Here is a 14,511-nt window from a genome sequence, read left to right as displayed (position 1 = left end):
GGTTGGAACCTGGATCCCACCATCTGTCACTGGAGGCTACATCCTATGCCCTCCTTGCTCTTTTGGAGCTGAAAGAGTATGATAAGTGTGGACCGGTAGTTAGATGGCTTGTAGAGCAAAGATTCCATGGGCAAGTGTGGGGAGCAACACAGGTAGGTGCTGCTGGCTGTAAATTCACCCCCAAACATTGTAACCTATGTATTCCTCAAATGGTGCTTTTTTGGTTTCATTTTGATTTGATAACATTAAAAAGAGGAAACCATAACAAATTAAGTGTATCTGAATTATTCCAGCATTTTTTTTATGATACCATAGAGTACAATCATGGTTTTCCAAGCTCTTGCTCAATACATTCTGGAAGTTCCATTACGCAAGGATTTGGAAATGGATGTTTCCTTTCAACTTCCTGGTAGAACGGGAACCAAGACTCTTCGTCTGGACAACCGTAATTCTTTGAGTGCCCGCTCAGATCAGGTAAGAACTAAATAAATGGATAGTGTGGTCAATCACGAATAACAGAAATGACATTGATACTAACTTAAGGAACACCATTACATAATAAATGACATTAACAAAATACAACGCAACACGCATTAAGTGAGGCATAATGTAAACTTCCTAACAATTTACCTATAGAAAGTGGCAAAAATTATGGATTCTGTAGAACAATTTGCTTTTATTCACCAACAAATACCAACAACAGTCATACTTCAAATCTATAAATCAAGGTCATAAGTGTGACTTATGACTAAATAACCCAAACAAGACCAAGCGCAAGGTATCAGGGACCATCAAGTTGTTGTTGAAACAAAAATGTTCCATTCTTTTATATCAGACTGTGCTCTACAGATTGGATATGAAAACATGTTGAGTGAACCTCATGGCATGTAAAATTGTCCCCCCTTCCTTTTTTGTATATTTAGATAGCATTCTACAGTAGCTGGCAGCTGTATGTATTGGTGCCCATTGTACTTGTATAATAGTAACGTATATAAACACATGGTGGCTATGCATTGCCTTTCAATCTAATTGGTACCCCAATTCCTCTATACCAGCAGTCAACCACTAAAATTACCGGTTCCTGACAGTGCATGCGCAAGGAGCCAGTTGTCAATCAAAAGGGAGGAACCTCCCCCATAGTGACATCATAACGTCATAACCCCTGCCTGCTCTGCCATCGTAGATCTGAGCCTGCAATGGCAGAGTAGGCGGGTTGTGTCGCGAAACAAGGCCTACCCACTTCCCTGAGCAAGCGATTTGCACGGGGAATGTGGTCCACAGCTTTGTCCCCTGTGCCCCCCATCGGGGTCCCTAACCCATCCCTGACCCCACTCGGGGTGCACCGACCAGAGCCGCGAACCCCAAAAATCAGACCACCGGTTGGCAGCCGCTACTCTATACCATATATACACACGTTCCTGCATTGCAGCAAAGCAAAATCTGAATAATTTGTGCATTGTGGTGCGTCATGTTGTCCACAAAGTAGAACAGGTGCATAAAACTACTCTTCAGATTAATAATAACACATTTTGCTGTTACATTTCTCTGCCTTCTAATAACGGAAGAAAATCTTTCTTGTTACAGACATCGATGAGGGGAGATTTTGTAGTCACTGCAAAAGGAAAAGGGCAAGGATCATTTTCAGTAAGTGCTCAGTGTCTTATAATAATTGTTAAGTCTAATATGCCAAAAAGGTTACCTAATTCATGAATTGATTGTACCTGATGTATAATGTTCTTCTTTTCATATTATTTTTCACATTTAAATGCAGACCAGACAGTTCAACAAGATGATGATGGGGAATTTTGGGTGGGGGGGTTGGTTCCTTTGTTTTAAAAAACTCCACCCCTTATCTTCCTCCTGAGGTTTGGTAGACTGAAGATGACATCCCCATTTTTGACACTTACCTCTTTCTTGACTTTATACGCAGGGACTTACCTGGACTACCATTCAGGTTAGATTCTGGTATTGTACTACTTGTTCATTCCTAAAAATAACTATACTTACCTACAAAACTACACTTATCTGTTTGCCCCTCAAGGTCCAGTTTAGGTTTTCTGATGCATTTTGGGGAGCAAAGGGATAATTGTACTTTTTACGTAAGTGTAAATATCTTTAAGGATGAACAAGTATTACAAGTACCAGAATATAACCTGTAAGGTAGTCAAAGTCCAAACTCATAGAAAAAAGTAGCACAAGTAGCCAATCAGTTGTGCTGCAATGCAAGGAGCCCACTGATAGGGGAAGAACATGGAGTAACAGAGAGAGGAGATAATCACTAATAACCTGTAATTGATTTTTGAATGATCAAAACTCAAACTGAGTAAGATATATACAAAATGTGTATGGGATAAACTCAATATAAATGAATAAAAAAAAAGGATGACAGAGTTTACAACGAAATTTGCAACATATGTCCTTCTTCTTAACAGGCATTTTCTGTGTATTATGCTATTGAGACGGAGAAAGAGAGGCAATGTAAAAATTTTGATCTGACTTTGACAGTTCAAGAAGAACCCTTTGGTATGTATTCATCTTAAGGATAGACTAAAATGTATTTTCAGCGATCAGTCATTACTCTAAGTTCATTATGGTTTCCACCTGGCCAGTATTTTACAGGACTGATGGGTAAAAATTAGACTTGTTGCCAAAATTATTAATAGAAACAAATTGAAATGTAAAGTATTTTTTTACAGGAAATGTGGCAACCTTACTTGCTGTATTGCTGTTTTCACATTTTATATCACTCAAAATGTATGTCAATCTGTAGTTATGAATAGAATGGGGATTTTGGTACTGCTGCTCCCTAACAATCACCAGCCCATGGAAATGTTGTCTCAGGAAGAGGAAATCTTGATCATGTATTCTTTGCCTCAGTATAGTGAATTATTTTTGATATTAGGAATCACATTTGACATCATGGCATATTATGAAAAAAAATTAAATCACTATGTTGGCATGGGGTTCCTCTGGGAGCTCCAATTTCCTCCATATCCCCAATTTCCACCATATCCCCAAAACGCATAATAATCATCTTCCGACCAAATCGATCTTAGTATATGTAGGTTGCTGTTCTCACAGATCATCTTAGTTTTCTTAGTACAGTATGTCAGAGAGCTTTAGTGGTAAAAGAAGCTAAAGTTGTAAAATACTAGTTTTTGTAAGATCATAGATTTATATATTAACAAAGTGTTTTCTTTTTGAGCAGCTAAGGGACCAGAGGGCACCCTTTCTACATTTGGACTGACCATTTGCACCAGGTAAGTCACATAATGAAGGGGGACAGAAAGGTGCATTCAGAATGGGATAGTGAATAGAGATTAAAACTTAGAAAAAAGCCTAATAAATCAAATGTAATCATCTGAAATCCATAATAAATCAAAGAGTCCTCATAGACATCTTTCTTGTCCATGTGTGGCAAGCAGGACATGATAAAATGAAGGCATCAATTATATAGGGTATATCCACTGTACTATTAAAGGTGACTTGTCAGTGGAAGTGTCTAAAATGGCAAACATGGGAAAGAACTAGCCTCTAATTATGCCTTTAGGTTCCCTGCAGCTTACCATTAGGGATAAGTGAGAAGTAGTGTTGGTGTTCAAATTCGGGTTGTCCTTATATTTGACCCGAGTATGGCTGTTCAAACTTGTATAGACCTGTCCCGAAAGACACTGTATTCCACAGTAAAAATTTGGGGAAAAAATGTTTAAAAAAAATAAAATAAATAATTTTAAAGTATTTTATTGAATGTTTGTGTTTTTTTAACTAACTTTTTTTTATAGGTTTTCCCACAATGACATTATGATTTCCCCGGCTGTGCAGCTGTGGGAATCCTGTCATTGCGGGATCTCCGGGCACTATAGGTGATGAATGGGGATAGAGAAATTCTATCCAAGAGCAGATACAACTAGTAAAGGGCTACTAGAGCAATCTGATTGCTTTTGCAGCCCTTAAAAGACCCTAAATAAAACAGAATTCTCGCACTTTTGACTTCAAAAGTGTTCGAATTTGGCATTTGATCACCCAGACAATTTTTCACTATTCCACTAAATAGCTGTCGATTCGAATAGTGAGATATTCAACCAACACTAGCGAGAAGGCCTCTGTCAGTCTCATGAAAATTTCCTCAAACTTCAGATGGGACCGCAAAATTTCTGCTAACCAATTTCGTGGACCCATCGGATGTTCGAGGGAATTACAGGATGATTCCTATGGCTGCATTCATTCATGAGCAAAGCCGTGGGACTCCTGTGGTCTTGGTCAGAGAATCCCTATCCAAGAATATATACTACAGTTCTGGTAGGGCTGCAAGAGCAATCAGGGAAGCGGAGCTGTCAGCTTCGCTCTCCTGATTGCTCTTGCAGATCCCGAGAAAATCAAATTAGACGGCCGAATTCACAAGGCCATTCTCGCTTACATGTTTGGTAACATCGCCCGATTCGTCGCAAGAACGAATTTACAATTTTCGCTCACTCATCCCTACTTACCATGCCTTGTTCTGCATGTCATGTCTATGTGGACAGAGCTCTGCTTCCCCATGCTAGTACTGGTGCCTGATTACTGGTGATCCAATGACTAGTTGAGTAATAATTAGGAAGCAGTATGGGAAAAGCGAAGAACAGAGCTACAGAAATAGGGATATCCTTGCAATAAATATCCCCAAGTACAGATTTCTCTCCAGCAAGCAGAACAGTAGGAACATTACCAAATCTAATTTTGCCTTAGATGATCTCACTCTGCAAATATCTATATAAGCCTGTAAATGACTGATATGTACGTTATTTCTGAAAATTACGTTTTTCTTGTCAAGTAAGGAGTGTGGTTTTAGCAGGTTTCCTCTGGACTTTTTATATGTAATAAACCAAGCTCATACATAAACTCATGCCTTTGTTGATGTTTTCCAGATACCTGAAGTCCCAGGATTCTGGTATGGCCATAATGCAGATATCAATGATGACTGGTTTTGCTGCAGATACTAATGACCTGAATAAGGTAAGCCTTCAGACCAAAAAAATATTTTTTTTTTTACAAAGGTGTACCGCCATGCCTCTGACCTCCATAACAATTTTCTTGACAAATCTTATGTTCGGTGACTTTGTGATTAACTTAAAAACCCAACAAAAATGCATTTTGCCAATTATACTCTACTTTTAAAAATGTGCTTTTTTAATCCTTTTCTTTTTGGGACATGTTCCCAGAGGTCCATTTGTCCTCCCCTAGCAGTTTTAAAGACAATTCTATGTTCAGGGGATTTGCATTAAATTCAAGTAGTCATCAGTGGCTTGAAAATTGTGTTTCCCTGACCATAGCTTGAATTTTAGCATTGAGGTCAATACTGACAATGGCTTGAATTTAAGATTTACCAGTTCTTAAACCTAGGTGGGTCTCAAACCATAAACCGTATTTGATTTATTATAAGTCTCTTGCAATCCATTGTTCAGTTTGAATAACAGAATTCATATAGGGGGAGGCAGCACAAGAATCCAAGCAGGTGTTCTGCTGGTACCATTTCTCCATTCAGTGATCAGTGGGGTAAAAAGCAGGACTGTATGTGAAAGTAAATCTGCATTAGAGAACAATCTGGTCCCCTTTACTGCTTGACAGATCTATTTTTGGGGCAGAACTGCAAAAGTCAATTTCATGCAGCTTAAAAAAGGAGTGGACAAATACATCTCTAACTTTGAGATCAACAAGGGAGCCTTTGACAAGAGTACACTTATACTCTACATTGACAGGGTAAGAAATGCTTTTTATGAAAACATGCTCAAATGTTTTATCTGATTTTGCCTGTAGTAACATTTATATATTTTATTCTGATGGAATGTGTGTTATTCATAAGATTTTTTCCCCTATCATACCATGAAAAAGACCACCTGGGGATCACCTCTTTGGAATCCCCTTTACCTACGCCTTGTTGTGTAGCTTGATTTTATAACAGAATAGACATACCTATATTAAACAAGAGAAATACAATTCTGTACTTCATTATTTTTTAAAAATAATTGATAAATCACATATGGCTATTGGGTGGCTTTCAGATACAGGGACCCAGGTGAGAAATCATCTGACATGCATGTGTTAGTTGCATGCTTGTCTCGTAGAGTCTCATTTGTGTTCTAGATATGGTTCTAGATTTATCTTTTCATCAACACTGGAGTAATGATTGACTCTCCTGTAGGCTGCACACTTTTCTATGGGGCAACACAGACCAGGAGATTTTTGATCCTAATCAAAGCAATGGGTCTGATTTATGAAAGTTCTCCAAGACAGCAGAAGATAGATCACGGCAGAATCTGGGGGATCCAGCAAACCTGAATTGGATTTCTTAATAAAGCATTTGCTATTAGTTGGCAAAATTGTTGAACCAGATCTTTTCCAAATTTGCTGGATTACCATGATAGCCTTTCTTATCCAGTCTTAGAGAACTTTATTACATCAGGAATGAAGATGCCCAACCCACAACATCAGAGGAAGAACATTCCATTTATCACATCACTCCAGTGAGTACCAGAACAGAAGAGCCTTTTACTTTTCTCCTGACCATGAGGCTTCTCTGTGATTTTTTGCATATTATACATGCACTGGGCAGGAGAGAGAGCCTGATGTCATATACTCCAAGACTGAAGAACATAGACTATCATGGGGTGATCCAGCAAACCTAGAATGGATTCTGGTCCAGGATTGAAAATATTCACTATTCCAGGTTTGCTGGATCACTGAGGTCTTACTCTTCAAACATTTGGTCTAATTTACAGCGTCCCACATAACAATAGAAACCCAAAGGGTTTCCTAATGAACTTAAAACTAACACTAGCGTTTAGCTTGTCATACACTTTAAGATTTTCTTTTATCCATTGTTTAGATATCCCACACAGAGGATGAGTGTTTGAAGTTCAATCTTCATCAATATTTTAAAGTGGGTCTAATCCAACCTGCATCAGTCACTGTATATGATTATTACTCACCAGGTAAGAGCTCAAATGATCACTTTTGTTCACCTATTTAATCACCCAAAAATTACATTATAGTAGGGAAACCCACTGAAATCTCATGGTTTTATAAAAAAGAGTTATACTTTACAATTTTCATTATAGTGGACAGTTTTTGATGGCAGGTATAGTAGGGCTGTCCAGCACTAAGACAGCTGTGTCTAGTGGTCAAATCGGTTGAACTGTATTCTACCTGTCAATGTCAAGTATGGTATGGTATCGCACAGATCCCTGGGCGATAGCAGCTGTCATCATCTGATGTCTTACTATGCATGTCAATGACAGGTATAGTACGAAGTGGATTCCTGTCCTTGTCTCTCACTTCTCATCCGACAAACCCCTGAGTGATGCAAATACCAAAGGTATTAATTTTGGTCAAAGTTTTTTAAAATGGTGGTATCCATAGACAGCGAAATAAAAAAAGACAGGATTCATCAAAGTGGTATCAACCAGATTAAATCTTCTTCAACCAGCCGTAAGCCACGGGAATATAGGCAATGAGAAAACTAGTCTGTTCTTATAGGCATCCAACAGCTGGGTCTGCTCAGTATGGGAGAGTGGCCTGATATCTGACAAAATGCACAATACTACAATAAAATAAGCTTCTTTTTCTATTTACAAACAGAAAACCGTTGTACCAAATTTTACCATGTGGAAAAGGAGAGCTCCCTTCTGGGCAAGATCTGTCAAGGGGAGGTGTGTCGCTGTGCTGAAGGTAAGATTGTAGCATGGTGTTTACCAGTCAGCCATGCGTGTTTGGAGAACCTGAGATAGGAGAGGAGATTCTTGATTCGGAGCTTAAACTTGCTCCTGGTGGTAAATTGAAAGGCTGGTTTAAAAAATGGTTTGGACTAGCAAGAAAAGCATTAGAAGAAGAGTAGAAGAACATTTTTCCCAACATAAATACTTCACAAGAGACCATCAGATTCCCTTTGCCAAAGGCTATGCTATACTACTAGCCAATTTTCTGTTGAGTATGGCTGATATATCTCAAGTAACACAAATCCCAATGGGTTTGATCATCCTACAAAACTGTTGGGGCTACTTATTTTATTAACATGATTCTGTGGGTTAATTATAGTCATAGCTTATGTTAAAGCAGACAAAAAATTACTTAACCTAATTAAAAACTTTGAACTGGTCATCTTGCAAAAATAATAATTTGTAGTTCTTGGTTTTCTTATTACCTCTTTTAGGAAATTTACAAATAGTTTTAAACATCTCAGCTAACTGTATGGACCATTGTATACCTATTTATATATTTTACAACCATATATATATAAATATATTTGTTTTGCAGAAAACTGCTTCCTTCAGCAACAGTTAGAAGAAGTGGATGCACAAATACGACTTGAGAAGGCGTGTGAAGTTGGTGTGGACTATGGTATTTATGATTTAATTTGCAGCCTAAAACCCAATAGGTAGATGTATACTGAGGGCAAAAAAAAAATAAAATGTTACTGTAAATCTTTATAGTACAGTATGTCTTTTTGTGCAGTGGAGGGAGCTACACCTTGAGCCTGATTTATTAAAGTTCTTCAACGCTGGGGAATATAGACTATCATGGGTGAACCTGGGTGATCCAGTAAACACATACATCATATATTCCAGGAGGCTATGGGCTGCTCCTTCTGCACATGCCTGAGATCGATCATGTGTCTTAAGTAGTTTTCTTAGAATGTAAAAAAATGACACAAGGAATCTTTGCATGATCAAGTTTCAATGAAATTTTTCAGTAGGACTAGATGAACTTCATGAGTTGGTGAAGAAGCCTAATTTTGTTGGGACAACAAAAGAATTATAGAGTTCAAAAACTTCAATTTACCCAGTAAAACAAAATAATGCAGTTGTCAATTATCTTATTTTTTTTTCTTTTACAGTGTACAGGGCAACACTTAGTGAAATCCAAGAAGGCAGCAATTATGTTACCTATGTGATGACAATGAAGCTTATCATTAAACCTGGTAAGTAATGAAATAGCAACTTGTGACAAAAAGTTTCATTCAATTTTGGCTTTTTCAAACTAGACATTGTATGGCCTTGCAATTAGTACACACTCACTGTGGATTTTCTCTTTCAAACATGAATGGAGGTAGAATTTAGGCATCTTCTTCAGGAACGTTCTACAGACATGTCCTACTCCATCCGGTGGAATTGCACTGTATTTTGGAAAAATTTGTTGCAATTGCACAGTAAAAATTTTTAGGTAGAATTCAGGACTGCATTTACAGGAACTGTATCTGCTGGAATTAACCAGTTGAATTTTTAAGTTCTCAGGTAGGATTCTGTGGTTTATGACATGCCCAAATTTTAAAAAGGGGTGTTGGAGTCACTGTGAGGGCAAAATTTGAATGTTGTCAGAAAGTACAATTTTACTTAATCAAATTTCTGTGCTCCTCCCTAAAGAACTTTAAGAGCAAACCCATCATACCTACATTCTCTGTGGAGGAACAGCTGTAGCCTTAGGCTGGCGTTTTAATAAAACACTTTGTGTCGCCCTGTTACCTCTGACATCCTGCAGCCTGTTTGCAGGTACACAGTCTAATGTGTACCTCCAGTAATGGCTGCGGTATGGAATGGGTTTTCTTATGGTGACAACAACAGTTCACGTCTGTGCAGTGAGGATTAGCACAGTCACCCGAAGTCTCTATCAGAGGCCCATTTGACAGGGTTACAATGCAAGAACACAGCAGGGAGATGGGGGTAAAGCATTGTCACCTCATAAAAGAAGTGGATAAACATGGCATGTTAGAATCTCCAAGTATTATGAAAGTTGGCTTTTTTTTAAGTGCATCTATTTTTCTATTACCAGGAACAGATATTGTTCAAAAAGACGATAAACGAGGTTTTATCAGCCATTCCAAGTGCCGCAAAGCTTTAAATATGGAAGTGGGCCAGGACTACGTTGTGTGGGGAGTCGCCAAAGATCTATGGAACTTGGGCTCTGGGTAAGCAATAGAAAACTAATACAAATCACATGCATACATATCTTTTTTTTCCAGCTAAAAGTAGGTCAAGTCAGAGAGCAGGGGATAATTAGAAATTGTGCTAACTTTTTTTAATTTCAAAAGTGTGGTCCAGAACGTGTTTTTTGGCATGTTTTGTGTGTACAGGGGATGCCTTTTTATCATGACTTGGTACATGCTAAAAAAAGAAACAAATGCTAAGCTCCATTAGTTTTCGTTTTCTCAGACTTTTTTCTTTATTTTTACCTGGTGATCCCATCAGTAACACATCCCCTGTCCTATGGTACATTACTCACTCACCCTAGGACAGGAAATTCATTATTTTTACAGAACATCCCTTTCCTTATGTCAAAAAAGAAAACAAGATGTAATGTGCCTATAGGAAGGTGGGAACAAAAAATACAGGAGACCAAGAGGAGAGGGGTTTATCGGCAGGGTCATCAAGTATTATCTAAAAAAGTTTGAAACAGATATACCTAAACTAGCGTTTTGCAACCTTTTAATGCCAGAGAAACTTTACATATTTTTCTCTCCCTTCTGACAATGCCCTCTCCCTTCTGACAATACCAATCAGGGACATTCATAGTGGAGAAGTCCTCATTGGATGTCAGTGATCATTTGGAAAAATGTTCCCCTTACAGTGGTGGTCCGAATTCCAACCCCTAAAGAAAACCCTTTAATTTCTGAAACTGAAGGGGTTGCGTTCAAATAAGGGATTTCCTAAAGAGGAGATCTACGGTATATTGGCAAATCCTGACAACATGCTGCTTAGCCAAGTAAGGTTGACTCAAGAACTATGTGGTCAATATCAAGGAGGAACAAAGAACCCTATTTAGGAATGGTCAACTAAATACTTTCAATGGTATATTCATTTCCTTATAGATAGGATTTGCATTAGGATCAATAATTATTCAGCTAGGTTGGAGGACTAGCTATAAATTTTGGGCATAGACCAGTTGTAGCTCCATAAAAGGTGGCTATGGGTTCTGCTTATAATTTACGTTAATAACTGATTGATAATTAATTGATAATTATGTTGGAAACTTGATTGTTATTAGCTGCAGCTCAAATACAACTTTTTTTAGGTAACTAAAGTTCACATAATTTGTATCATTTTAGGTTCTCCTACATAGTCACCAGGGACACCTGGATTGAGATGTGGCCAAACCACATTCAGTGTCAGCAACCTGAGTATTCAGAATTGTGTGATGAACTTGACAACTTTTCAGAGGCGCTTCAATTTAATGGCTGTCCTAATTAAACTGCACTTTACCAAAATTATTTTATATTCACTTCACAAATGATGCTTTGCTATAACAATAAATAACATTTTTTTGTTCCACATTTGCTTTCAAGAGAGTTTTTGTTGGGGACTTATTAGATCTATTCACAGTTTGATGCCACACCTCCTAGTTCAAAGAATACAATATATGCATACAAAAAACAAATATTTAGTATGAAACAATCAAAAGGTTCAGGACTAACAATTTTATTCAAAATACATGGATATACTGGTAATCAATGGTAATAACTTCCTTGTTTCTCAAGCTTTAAAGCATCCATATTGGTTACAAAAAACTTGCAAACTAGTTACATACTGAAAAACTTCAACACATCCATGTAGTAGCTGATTTTGTGCCTAATACAGCAGCCCCAATCTTCTTAACACTTTATAAAAAGAAAAGAAAAGAAAAGAAATCTACTATATACATGATCCATAGTGGGGAATTTTTGGCTGCTATGAACACTCCACGCGTTTCACAAAAGACTACTAATGCTTCCTCAGGAGTGCAATAAGGACATTAGTAATATGTGTCACGGAGGCGTAATAGAATGTATAGAATGTATTATACAAGTTGATTCAGGGATCCAGTATATGTATAGGTAAGTATAAATCTCCATTCAGTGTGATTGCCATTTGCATCAAACAAGAGTAGGGCTTCAGATCGGGAACCAAAATACTCACTTTGCAAAGGGCTAGTAGACATCCATGCTACAATAATAAACTCTGAGTAGTGTAAACCTATAACACAACAATAAGCGCTGATCAGTGGAAACTGATGATACAACAATAAGCACTGAGTGTTTTACCTTAATCCATTATTGCCCTAGTAAAATTTATACTTACCTGTATGCATACTGAATCCTTGCTTGATACTTGTTGCTTTATCTGATAAAATACTTTCTTTACTTTTCTTTCCCTACTGTTAGACCTAAATGAATCATTTATAAAGAAGACTGTCTCTTTACAAAGTGGGTACAACTAAGATTACCTACTACATGTATATGATGCAATATTGGTAATTACTTTTTAAACCGTTATTTCAATTTTAATGACAAAATTTAAATACAGTAGTTATTATTTTTTTTAACTCTGTTGTGATGCCTATATGGGAGCCTCAGAGCTATGTGATTCCTACTCTTAATGATTTGGAGTTCTTTATATACTGAACAAACAGAAATTACATGAATACAAAGCATCACATGATATTCAGAAAATGTCTGGTACAAGAACTTCCTCAATACAAAAGTCACAACCTGAATAAACGTACTTATTTCAGATACACTGATGTCTCCCTTCAATCAGATACCTGGCCGGTTAGCTCAGTTGGTTAGAGCGTGGTGCTAATAACGCCAAGGTCGTGGGTGAATTCTTTTTTTCATTACGTAGTGCAACAAACTCATTTTAGAGCAGAGGTCACACGCTGGTGGTCCACGAGAACATTTTAGTGGTCTGCGGCTCTGACCGGTGCACCCCCGAGTGAGGTCAGGAGAAGGACCCCGACGGAGGTACGCACTGGCCAGACCCGTGGACCACATCCCCTGTGCAAATCCCAGGGTAAGAGTGGGCGAGGTTATGAGGTTATGATGTCACTATGGGGGAGGTTCCTCCACTCCCCCAAGGTTGGAGAGCGCTGTTTTAGAGCCTGCTTTTTGGGTATATTTACAACACTTCCTAAAGCAGGAGTCATCTGCAAGAAAGTGATCTGCAAGAAAGTTTTGGTATTTCTGGTATTGAGACGTCACTTTGGGGGGCGGGGAAGTGTTTGAGTGACACACCGCTCCCCGCACTATGCCGCATGCGCAGACGGCGTAGCAAGAAGCCTCCAGGTATTCATGACATATCGATCCCAGGAGGCTCTCGTCTGCCATTCTGTCTTGATCCCTACAGCAATAAAGACAGAAGTGAAGGGGCTTTACCCATTTTAAACCCCCTCCTCCTAAAAAAAAATACGGTAAACTTTACCTAATATAAAAAGGTTGTCTACTCTTTTACGTAAGGTAAAACATTTGATTTAGGTCGGCTTTGAGCTTGGATTTTGTGCAGGGTTCCAAATTGAAAAAAAATATATATTTGTTTTGCCTAAATTCATTGTGTGATACAAAGTATAAGTCCAGCGCTGACAATTCCATGTTGCTGTTCTTCTTACTTGTTTTTCTTTATGATTTCAGGTGTGTATTTGAGGTTATCGGTATACAGCAAAACAAAGTTGCAGACCATCAAATGAATCCCTGGTGGTATTGCATTGCGGGCGGGTTGGAAGCCTGCTCAAAATTATTGAGGACCCACAATGGGATGCTCCTTAAAATTTGTGTGATAAATGACCACAAAACAGGGCAAAAATTGGGAATCCAGGCCATATCCATTTGTAAACTGGCTACCAGGCAGGCAGTACAGCCCGTAGTTAAAAGCCACCTGGGGCACCAAAGACCTCGTGGCGCAACGGTAGCGGGTCTGACTCTAGATCAGAAGGTTGCGTGTTCAAATCACGTCGGGGTCATATGCCTTTTTACAATAGGCTGCTTAGTTCATTACCATTGGCTCTACTAGTCATACTGTCTACTGTCATTTACCTTTCAGCTACCATATGACATTACAGTTAACTCTAGACATCACAAAAAATATATATGTAGTTTATCTGAAATCTCAACTTAAGTACAATAATAGCCAAGCTATAGACCCTATCTCATTTATCTTTAGAAATTTGAATTTTGAAGACAAATGGAATTAAAGTACATGAACAAATTGCTAAGGTTGTCAAGAGATCCTTTAGGAGCTTGTCCAAGAGGAAAATGGAAAAAAATTGATGTCATCCCACTCATAAATTAACAGTAAAGTTGCCACTGTACTCACCAGTGGGACGCTGGACCACTTGGCTGGAGTGTGAACGAGGTGCACAATCTAGGGCAAACACAAATCTTTGGCTTCACTAGCACATTCCACAATGGCTAATGAACTGTTGGAAATGGTGGCCAGGTTGGAGTCCTTGACCATGCCAGAGATGGTGACAGCTGACAGTAGCTGAATCGGTGTGTAGTACCAGATTGCGAGGCACAATCTAATCAACCAGACCAGGGTCAGGATAGACAGGAATCAAGAATTGTCAGGAGAAAGCCGAGGTAATACCCTCCACCAGAGGGAGTGCTACATCTGAGGTACTTCAGATGTTATTTCCACTTTCACCAGCAGATGGAGCATGTTTGCATAAGACACTAGTCCTTTGAAGCAAAGGGGTAGTTTTCAAGGAGTCACATGGTGGAGAGCAGAAAGTAGA

The 14,511-nt window shown here is 38.4% G+C and overlaps 1 protein-coding gene across 1 annotated transcript in view; it reads left to right on the top strand.

Annotated features, from left to right (window-relative positions):
- Positions 1-11,297, top strand: part of LOC140322823 (complement C3-like) — a 42,637-nt gene extending 31,340 nt beyond the window's left edge. The window contains exons 10-21 of the mRNA XM_072399437.1: positions 316-474; positions 1,585-1,644; positions 2,433-2,523; positions 3,209-3,260; positions 4,905-4,992; positions 5,647-5,736; positions 6,863-6,968; positions 7,615-7,704; positions 8,290-8,373; positions 8,870-8,953; positions 9,802-9,937; positions 11,075-11,297. Coding sequence (XP_072255538.1) covers positions 316-474; positions 1,585-1,644; positions 2,433-2,523; positions 3,209-3,260; positions 4,905-4,992; positions 5,647-5,736; positions 6,863-6,968; positions 7,615-7,704; positions 8,290-8,373; positions 8,870-8,953; positions 9,802-9,937; positions 11,075-11,216 — 1,182 coding nt within the window. The 3' untranslated portion in view covers positions 11,217-11,297. The remainder of the gene's footprint in view (positions 1-315; positions 475-1,584; positions 1,645-2,432; positions 2,524-3,208; positions 3,261-4,904; positions 4,993-5,646; positions 5,737-6,862; positions 6,969-7,614; positions 7,705-8,289; positions 8,374-8,869; positions 8,954-9,801; positions 9,938-11,074) is intronic.
- Positions 11,298-14,511: the final 3,214 nt, after the last annotated feature.

Source organism: Pyxicephalus adspersus, chromosome 2 (genome assembly GCF_032062135.1).
Source record: "Pyxicephalus adspersus chromosome 2, UCB_Pads_2.0, whole genome shotgun sequence".
NCBI classification, from domain to species: Eukaryota; Metazoa; Chordata; class Amphibia; order Anura; family Pyxicephalidae; genus Pyxicephalus; species Pyxicephalus adspersus.
The sequence above is the reverse complement of the archived record's forward strand: the minus strand, read 5'-3'. Positions and strand labels throughout refer to the sequence as shown.